The 11,020-nt window shown below is 22.9% G+C and overlaps 1 protein-coding gene across 3 annotated transcripts; it reads left to right on the forward strand.

The window, feature by feature from the left end:
- Nucleotides 1-1,292: 1,292 nt before the first annotated feature.
- On the forward strand, nucleotides 1,293-9,419 carry nito (RNA-binding protein spenito). 3 transcript variants are annotated; one of them, XR_015294362.1, is made up of 4 exons: nucleotides 1,293-2,072; nucleotides 2,306-4,463; nucleotides 7,266-7,537; nucleotides 7,636-9,419. XR_015294362.1 is itself a non-coding variant. In XM_003697566.4 (3 exons), the coding sequence occupies exons 1-3, from the start codon at nucleotides 1,948-1,950 to the stop codon at nucleotides 7,284-7,286; spliced, it is 2,304 nt and encodes a 767-aa protein (XP_003697614.1). In that variant the 5' UTR covers nucleotides 1,293-1,947; the 3' UTR covers nucleotides 7,287-9,419. The 3 variants fall into 3 exon arrangements, 2 of the variants coding, with proteins under 2 accessions (XP_003697614.1, XP_086771085.1); XM_003697566.4 differs by having other exon boundaries at nucleotides 7,266-9,419; XM_086914959.1 differs by lacking the exons at nucleotides 7,266-7,537; nucleotides 7,636-9,419 and having other exon boundaries at nucleotides 1,562-1,628; nucleotides 1,767-2,072; nucleotides 2,306-7,073.
- Nucleotides 9,420-11,020: the final 1,601 nt, after the last annotated feature.

Raw genomic sequence — 11,020 nt, forward strand, 5'->3', positions numbered from 1 at the left:
TTACTTTGAAGAAAATGAAGAAAACATTTCGAGAAACATTTTAGAAGTATTTTTCAAACTTTTTTATATTTTTATTTACTAAATAGTTAACAAGAAGTAAGCCACATTACAATAAAATATACATATTAAATAATGAAATTTGTAACAACAATCATTTTTTTTACTTATGTTTTTATAGGAAATCATTTTGAAAAATATTTTATGTAATAAAACATTTATGACGTACATTCTTTGACATGAAATATGTTTTAATTATTATAAATTATTTTATTAAAGAAGAAGAAAACAATCTATTTTAATATTTTTAATAATATTTATTTAGATATACAAAATCTCTATTATACAAATAGTAACATATATATTCATTTATTTTGAAAATTATAATTACACAAATATAGAATGAATATATTACATTCATATATTATGTACAATAATATATCACAATCATAATTTATATTATCAATAGTTTATTTATAATATAAGCAAATATAGTTTTATTTTATAGTTTTTTATAATTTTTATAATTTCATATATTTATTCGTAAAATCAATATTTCAACAATAATTTGTCACTCTTAAAAAATCAGTTCAAAATGATTATTACAATGAATAATAAAATTCATTAAATTAGAAACATGTTAAGTTCATAATAAAAAGTTTAAGAATATTTAATTTCTATTTATAAATACTGAATTAAATTCGAATAATATTTAAAAATAAAATAAAAAAGACATAAATGAAAAATTAACACGAAAGAATATCTAATGTAAGTATTTTATATTATCTATATATATCATTTTGATCATAAATGATTTTAAATAATGATTAAATAATGATTTTAAATAATAATTCAAACAATTTATTTTGTTATTTATATTAATGTATCAATTATTAATAAAATACATATATAAAACAAATATAAATTTCTGAATAAGAAATGTAAGGTTAACTTTAAATTGTTCAACTTCCTATAGTTAAAACAAAGATATATTAATTATAAGATGTTCATTTCAATATTTGATTGTCACTTTCAATTTTTATTCATAGTACTTTTTCCAATATTTATTTTGAAAATATATTTACTTGAAAATATTGAATATAAATATAAAAATATATTTAATTAATGATTATATTTATATACATATGTAATATAAATTTATATATATATATATATATTAACTATATTTAGAAATATATTTATATACATATGTAATATAAATTTATATATATATATATATATTAACTATATTTAGAAATAAGTTTAAAAATATTTTTTTTTATTTACAGCACTGAAATTCATTGAATAAAGAAATTAAAATTATTGAATAAAAAAATTATTTGATTTAATTACACACAACATCTGTAAATATATTTTAATATAAATTTATTTATTTTTACTTATAAAACAAAATAAAATGAAAATGAAATTGTTCATAAATTATATTATTTGATTAATTTAATTTTTTATAATATACGCCGTCTTTCGTAAAATAATAACACTAATATGTATAGAACGCCCTCTAGAAAAAATAATTCATATTTCTTCAATAAATATCGTTGAACGAATCTTCTCGTTTCGTCGACGGAAGTATACTCATATATCAATTTGTGAATCAATAGTTTCTACATGCAAGTAGTAGTACAATATACATAGAAGGAAATCAAAACAAATATAATTTAAAAAGAACAAATAAAATTAAAAGACATTAAGAAATTTCAAAAAATGCAAAAGAAAATTTAATTTAATCATTATGGAATTTCTTTTAGGTTGCAAAGAAATTCCGGAAGTTGAGTAAAGTAAGAAGAAAGTCGCCATTTTGTGCTCATTGAGAAGGATAAAGACTTCGTGAATGACGGCTTGATTCAAGCTGAATAATCTTCGTGTAATTATTGTTCCTTTGTTTTTTCCTTCGCCATTTGTTCGGCTTTGCCGTGTTAAGCAGCGTTGATGATTGGGATTCCGCGTGACGATCGACATAAGATCACGGTTAAAATCCGCAACAATATGAAACGGAGCTCTAGTCGTGACACTCCTCCTCCACGCGTCAAAAGAAGCAGATCATCGATGGGACGGTAAACAATTTTATAATATATTAGATATTTTTATATTTTATTTAAATTTTCTTTTTTGTATCGTATTTTTTAGTAGATTTTTTTTTTTATATATTTTACATCAAACACATTTTATAAAATCTTAAAAAATATTTGAAAAATATTCAAATGTATATATTGTTAATTTCTTTTTTGTATTAAAATATAATAAAAAATATTTTAATATTACTAGAAATTTTTTAATTAATTTACAGATATGATGATTCCAGTGATGAACGAATAACACCTGAAAGAATTCGTCGACGTAGCAGAGGTGCAAGAAGTCCTAGTCCTCCAACACGTGCCTCTTCTCATGCTCGTTATGTAGAATCAAGTTCTCATAGAGATGATTATTTAAGAGCACCCAGAGAATTACCTGCAGAACGTCCATATAGCTATAAAGTACTTTGTATCAGTTCAATTCACCCAAAAGCAAGTGATGAAGTGATAAAAGATACTCTTTACAGAGAATATAAAAAATTTGGAGATTTTTCTATTAGAATTTCTCATGAATTAGATGAACGTGTTGCATATGTTTGCTTTAGAAGTTCAGAAGATGCTAGAGATGCAAAGCATGCAAAACCAAGAATTATTATGTATGACAAAGTGGCACTTGTTGAACCAGTTTATGAAAGACCTGATACTTATCGTCGTCCAAGATCAATAACACCTCCTGATTATGATAGATACTATGCTAGAAGTCCTGGTCCAACAGACAGACATAGACCTTTAGAAAGATATGAAAGAGTTTATGGACCTCCAGTTGGATTGCCACCACCACATAGAGAAATGAGACGTGATGCAATTCCTCCTCCTCATCATGAATTTGTTAGGCCACCAATTCATCATGGTCCACCTCATGTTCATCCTGGTCCACCTCATCATTATGGCCCTCCAAGACATATGATGATACGACATCCAGTTCATGGATTTGAACGAGTGGAAAATAAAAAAGATAAATTTCCAAATTACTTACATCATGTTTCTCCAGAAGATGATCCATTAGCAACAAGAACACTTTTTGCAGGAAATTTAGAAATTAACATTACAGAAGAGGAATTAAGAAGAATTTTTAGTAAATATGGAATTGTTGATGATATTGACATTAAAAGACCTCCACCAGGAACAGGAAATGCTTATGCTTTTGTCAGATTTCAGACATTAGATATGGCACATAGATGTAAAGTTGAACTTTCTGGACAATACATAGGAAAATTCCAATGTAAAATTGGTTATGGAAAAGCTACACCTACCACAAGAATTTGGGTTGGTGGTTTAGGTCCATGGACTTCTGTACCACAACTAGAAAGAGAATTTGATCGATTTGGAGCAATAAAAAAAATTGATTATATTAAAGGCGATAGTAATGCTTATATTTTATATGATTCAATTGATGCTGCACAGGCTGCTGTGAAAGAAATGAGAGGATTTCCTTTAGGTGGTCCAGATAGAAGACTGAGAGTCGATTTTGCAGATGTGACTCCAGGATTTGGATTTAAACCAAGACCTTATCCAGAAGAAAGTGGAGAATTTAGACCAAGACCAGTAGATTATGAACCTTCATATGATCCTTATCCACCAGATAGTGATTTTGGTTATGGACCAAGAGGATTTAGAGGTAGAGGATCTGCTCCATGGCATGAAAGAAGAGGTGGAGGAAGAGGTGGTTATCGTGGAACTTATCCAGAAAGTTATATGAGAGAAGAAGCTGATTGGTCAAGTCGTAGACCACCTCCAGAATTAGAATATGAAACACCAAGAAGTTTACGTCGATCTTTATCAAGAGAACCTGGTGTAGATAGATCAAGATCAAGATCTCCTCGAAGAAGACAAATTGATTCTGATTCAGATTCAGAGAATACTCGTAGTGGAATGCTTTCTACTTCTAGAACATTACCTGAAGTAGCAAGAAAATCAATAGCAGTTTGGCAAGGAGCATTAATTTTAAAGAATTCTCTGTTTCCAGCTAAATTCCATTTAACTGATGGTGATACAGAAATAATCGAGGCCTTGATGAAAGATGAAGATGGAAAACATATGTTGAGAATTACACAAAGATTACGTTTAGATCAACCAAAATTAGATGATGTATCAAAGAGAATTCAAACTTCTAGCTCACATGCTATTTTCCTAGGATTAGCTGGTTCAAGTACAGTTATATCTACAGATGATGCTAACGTACAAACCAGACCCTTACGCAACTTAGTATCATATTTAAAACAAAAAGAAGCAGCTGGTGTTATTTCACTTCTTAACAAAGATACAGAGGGAACTGGAGTACTTTATGCATTTCCACCTTGTACATTCTCCACAGAATTATTAAAAAGAACCTGTCCAAGTCTTAGTGAAGAAGGACTTAAGGAGGATCATCTGGTAATCGTCGTTGTTAAGGGGGGTAGCGCCTAAGTTTCTGATAATCACAAATTAGATATGTATATACTGGCTAAAGTGTTTAGTACCATCATATTAAAAATTATTTAGTTTTTTAAAAAATATAATACAGTTTGAAAGTATCCTCAATTTGGGTTCGTATCTTAGCAAATATAGTTCAAAGAATTCAAGTAAAAAAGAAGTAACAAATTTAATTGAAATATTAATACTCAGGAAAACTCAAGTTTCATTTTTTTTTCATTTTTTGAATCTAATTCCAACAATTGAAGGATAATGTTCCAAACAGTGCTATTATACTTTATTGAAATATGATTTTAAAAAATTTATAATATAATATTTTTTATATTACTTTCTTTTCATAAGTCATCAGACTTTTTATTTCAATCATTTTAAATTTGTAAAAATGAAAATAATTTAAAAAGTTGTTAAAAATTTTACATTATATAATATAAAATTAATATAAATTATTTAAATAGAAGCTTCAATGAAAAATTGAATATAATAATATATTTTAAAAAATATTGAAACAAAATTTTGAAGAATTCAAAAAAAAATAATGCAAATTTTTTAAATAAATTATATCAATAGTAAATATTAAATAAAATAAAAAAAGAATAAAGATCATTCAAAATAAAGTTTTTTTAAAATAATAAAAATTAAGAATTTGAAAAATTCAACAGATTCAAACAGATTGTTGTTATAGTATATTTTTCAAATTAAATTAATAAATTATAAGTAATTTCTTATTCCATTTTTTAGATTTTAAATATTATTAAAAAGATGACTAGACACACAAGCCTGTATATGCATAAAAAAAAATAAAATCATTATGAATCTGAATTGCTAAAAAAAAGAGTTAAGTTATAATAACAGTAATATTAATAATGATAACAATAATGATAGTAATAATAATAATAAGTAATGATAATTCTATACAAACTATTATTTTAATTTTTGATTGAATATGTTGATTAATTTTTATTACAATACTTTAACTATTACATACATGTATCTTTAATTTTCTTTATTGCTTAGAAAAATATTTATAGTTTAGGTAATCAAAGCAATTCAGAATTCATTAAGTTCTAACGAAACATTTAATTAAGTTTTAAATATCACAAATAATTCATAAGAAATTTAGATTTAATTTGTATTATAATTATAATTATCGGTTGCGAATATATATATATATATATATAAATATATATACTAAGTGTGTATACACATACATAAATATGAGTATACACATATACATATATACAGTTCTTTCATATTTAAACGAAATTCTTCAAAAAAATATTTTATTTTTAAATATCGTGTGTTAATTCTTTTTTTAAAATACAAAACCATAATCATGATAAAGATGAAATATGAAAGATCTGGTTAAATTAGGTTAAAGCTATATTTGATACAGTAATTAAGTCTAATTAATTGTAAAGCTGCATTTTATGATTATGTAGAATTATCCGTGTGATATATGCATATAATACTTATATAAGTGAATTGTGCGGACGTGTTCTGAAAAGTGAACTAAAGAAAGTGAATAGACAGTATCTTTAAATAGCTTTCTGTGCTTTTCTCCCAGTGAAAAAAGACAGAATCTAAAAAGACAGTGTTTGGTGATGAATATTTGAAAAGCATAGAAGAAAAAAGCACGTGTACAGTGAAATGTAAAAAAAATCCAAGTGTTTGTGCTTGGCGACTACACTGTGACGCTCTTTTAAATTATTATTTTAAAAGTGCGTTATAGCAAGGCGCAACCAAAGGTGCAGTGGTTTAATAATACTATAGTGTCGGAACAACAAATAGATGACTATTACGCTGAGTCAATGCGTTCGTTATTCCTACTTCACCTACCAAAGTTTCAGTGGCGTCAAATGAAAATAATGATTGTTTCATTAGAAATGTAAATGATTTTAACATGAAGATGCATTAATAATTTCAGTGGCATTTAAAGATGTAACGACTTATTTAATAGAAAAAAAATTTTACAAGAAGAAATATTTAGTTAATTTCAGTGGTATCAAAAGAAAATATGATTATTATATAGGAAAGTTTAATTATATTATTAAAAGAAAAAGATGCATGCTGTGACTTGATTTGGTCGCATGGGTTGAACACAAGTTTTCTCGTGAAGTTGATCGTGAATTTGGTGGTGTGATTTTTCTTTGTTTTGTCAAGAAGATCTTTTTCATCTTGCTTAGACCAATTGTGTAATTAGTGTTATCTGTGGTCTGTGGCCATTTTTGGTTTCTTAATTTTGAAAAAGTAACAAGCATTAAAGGAAAGAATAGTATTTCCATGTCTCGAATATTATAAAAACAATTGTGCCAAAAGTAAAAGTGAAAAATGGTCGGTGTCGTTTCAAAGTGTTTTTTTTTAATTCAAAAGTTTTGTAAAAAAAATTTACTAAAATTAAAAAAAAGATTTGTTTCAGAAAACCACAACGAAAGGATAGAAGGATAGAAGAATTCATCTACGCTCTAATGTATTTAATACATTATTCGAATAAATTACTTAAATTGGCAAATTTTAAAGCTCAATTTTTCTTAATATCAAAAAGATATATAAAATAAAATACACGTAATAAAATCCTTTGTTTATTATTTAGAAAAGTATAATAGTTTACTTGTGTTCATAATTAGTTCTTTTTTCATAATATAGTTCTATTTGAAAATAAAGGGTAATAATATTACATATATAAATTATATAAAATTTATTAAAATAATATTAATTACAGCAATGATATAACAGTAGAATATGAATATAATTATTCTTTTTTAGGACCAGGATTACCAGAAATAGGGAAAAAGGTCATCTAGGGAATTTAATGTCATAAATAGAGAGGCAATAAATTGGAACTTCAGGAATTAGCAACATGAATAAATATTTTGTGAACGCGTGTAGATTGTGAAGATATTAATATTATTAATTTTGCATGATGTACTTAAATCATTGATCTCCATATCATATATGATAATCATATAGCTCCATATGATGTTATCTTTTTTCCTTCAATAGGGAATTTTTTATTTATTTTAACTTTAGAAGAAAATGTAAATATTTTATTTAGTTATGTTTTTTTAAGATTGGTAAATTCACTAGCAGTTATCTATATCGATACAATCTAATGGAAACCACTATATTGCCGCAGATAAATGCAGAATCATCCCCACTTATAATAATATTTTTCGATAAAAAGACTGCCATAAAAAATAATAACAGTGCCATCTAATGATGTAAGTAAAAAATGATTCATAATATTTTAACCAATGAAAAATTTGCACTTGGATATAGTAAATTTTCAATAATTTTATTAAAATTAATAAAACTTCATTGTTTTTTTATATAATAATATAAAATAATATAGTTAAACTTTTTTAATATAAATTTAAATTGCTTAATTTATAAATAAATCTTAACTGACATTTTTATATACTAATTTTTATGTTTATTTTCTTTCAAAATCTAAATTCACAAATATATTAATAATATATATAACAAGATAAATATATAGTAAAAGGTAAATATGTAGAATGTTTGAGTAAAAAGGGAAAAAACTTAAGAGATAATTCTAAAGAAAAAAACAGATATAAGATATAAAAATATCTATCGATACTTATTTTTCAAATTAGAAGGGATTTAATTTTGCATTAATATCAATAAACCGAAATTTTCTTTTTGTTTTGCTTTATTTAATATGAAATTAAATTTCTTATAACTTGAAAAATAAATTTGAATTGATATTTTCAAATTCCAATTTTTATATTTATTTTAATCGATAGAATAATCTTTTAAATTTTTTCTCATTATTTCCCTATATAATTATAATTGCATATTTATGTTGAATTTAAATTCATATTACTTCAATTTTTAAGCATTCTATAAATGTCAACTTCAATTTTTGATAACTTATGTGCTTTTATGAATTATTTTTAAAATTTTTGAAATATTTGTAAAAAATAGTGCTACTATATTAAATTCATCCATATAAATACATGACAATGACCAATATGTATATCAGATATATGATTGCCATTTATACATCACAACGGTTGATAAAATATATCAAATGTTCCTATCTGTGTCATTTCGATTATTCAAGGAGTTGTTTTATTTTCGCGGATCAGGATTTTCAATAGATAAATATTAAATGTGATAATTTACACGGAATAATCGAATTCAATGTAGTAGATATAATTATTTTTGTAAATATCTCGAAAATCACTGATTGATAGTTAGATATATAAAAAAAAAATGTTCAAAGTCCTTATATTTCAAAATCATGAAAATTTATATAGGTATTACATATCGATAAGTTTATTCAATTCTTTAATAGAGATTTTTTCATGCTTCTCTTTAATTTTGTAAACTTCATTTATATATTTTTTTTATTATAATTTATTTTGTTATTATTTTTATGAGAAATGTAAATTTTATTACTTATTGATTTATGCAAAAATGAAAAATGTGGAAAATTAAAATATTATATAAGTTTTTTTTCCTTCTTAGAGTAACTTACATTACTCTATAAATTTCTTAAAACATTTATTATTTTAACATTTGTGGCTATTGTGAGTATTATAGCGATTGATAATTTGTTTATTGAATATTATGTAGTTTTCTCATTTAATGTTAAGAATGTTTTATATTGTTCAAAAAATTCGCTACAAGATTTATTTTTATGATTTAGATTTATGTTTATCATAACAAATTTCTAATAGTTGAAGTATTTGTTCTAAATTTATTGTGATATATTTTTCAATACACACATATTTCAATAAATCACATATATTTGCTATATACGATTTCAGCTTGATGATATATCATAAGTTACTGAAAGATATTTTTATAAGTTTTGGAAATATTTAATATAGTATTTATCTATTTTAAAAAATATATTTTTAATATGGATAATAAATGATTAATATAAAGAAATATTTGTTTTTACATTTTTTTAGTATCTCTCATATAAATTTTATTAAATTTAACATATACTAGTTAATTTCCTTAGATCAGATCAAAATCATATATTTGAATTTCATATCATCAGATTTTATACATGAAATAATGAAAACAATCTGAATTAATTCAAACAAACAAACAGTATAGTAATATATAATAAGATTTCACCATATTGAAGATAATATAATAAATAGTATATTTAGGTGACAATTTTTTGATACTTAAACATTTCTTCATTTAATGATATTAAATTAAAAAGCAGCAATACGTTGTTCATAAAATTCTCCTTTTTTTGATAAACATCAGTCAATAAATTATTTTAAATAATCTAAATTATATTATTATATTAGAACTAATTTATTGTGATTTATGCATATGTATATATGCATGTATAAATATATATAGCTATAATACTTTTTTTTAATATATTTTTATTTTTAAAATAATAAAATTTATAAACAAATAATAAAATCACATGTTATATAATAACAAAAATTTATTAAACATTACAGTGTTAACAATATTGGGAAATTTTTTTTCTACTTGTTATACTATCATACTTATTTTTATGTTAAACTATATCGATATATACTTGAATTAAAAATATTTAATACAATGAAAATTAAAATTCAAAAAAAAAATCATTGCAATTTTTCTTCATTCTTTTTAATAGAAATAAATATATGCATTCTTTTTAATAGAAAAACATTTTTATTATTAATTAGTTCAAGAATGAAAAAAAATTTTTAATCAATGAGATGAAATAGTACAATAATAGAGATTTCTATTTAAAGAAATCTATTCTATTTAAGTTTTGAAAAAACGAACTTTCTAAGAAAAAAGAAACTTTTCTTGAATCAATAATAAACTTCAAATAATTAACAATTCAAAGCAGTTGTTTTCGCAATAAAAATATTCTTTCTATATAAATAGTTATATTTAATTTTTATAATTTTAATAGATAATTATATAAACTTCATTTACTGAAAAAATAAATATGTAACATATGAAACATGAAAATTTATAATTCACAATAAAGATGTTTGATATAACTAGATTCAGCTATAATTCTTTAAATGAAAAAATAAAAAATAATTTAGTACATATCTATTCTAGAAGATATTTCGAAAATTTTAAATTATTTTTTTTAAATACAACTCTAAATTTTTTTACTAATGGATATATTTCTTTATTACTTATAAAAGATACAGGTTTTTGTGTCTATTTAAATATTTTAATTTTAATATTATAAAATATATGAAAGTATAAAATTATATATTTTTTTCTTTCTTATCTTTTATAAGATAAATATTCAATTAAAGATAAAATATTATGATTTTTAAAGTATCACATTACAACTATGTCTTTAATAATATATTTTTATAGAAAATTAAAAACTACATTAATCAATATAAAAAAATATATAATTTAATTTAAAGAAATTAAAGTGATTTTGAAATTTTTAAAATGTCATATTTTCATCAAACATATATTATTGTGTATATATTTATTTACTAATAATATATTGTATGAAATCATTTAATTAAAATTTTTTTCTATTTTCTATCATTTAA

The sequence above is a fragment of the Apis florea genome, unplaced genomic scaffold, assembly GCF_048593485.1.
Source record: "Apis florea isolate Af1SG1 unplaced genomic scaffold, ASM4859348v1 contig_3758_pilon, whole genome shotgun sequence".
NCBI classification, from domain to species: domain Eukaryota; kingdom Metazoa; phylum Arthropoda; class Insecta; order Hymenoptera; family Apidae; genus Apis; species Apis florea.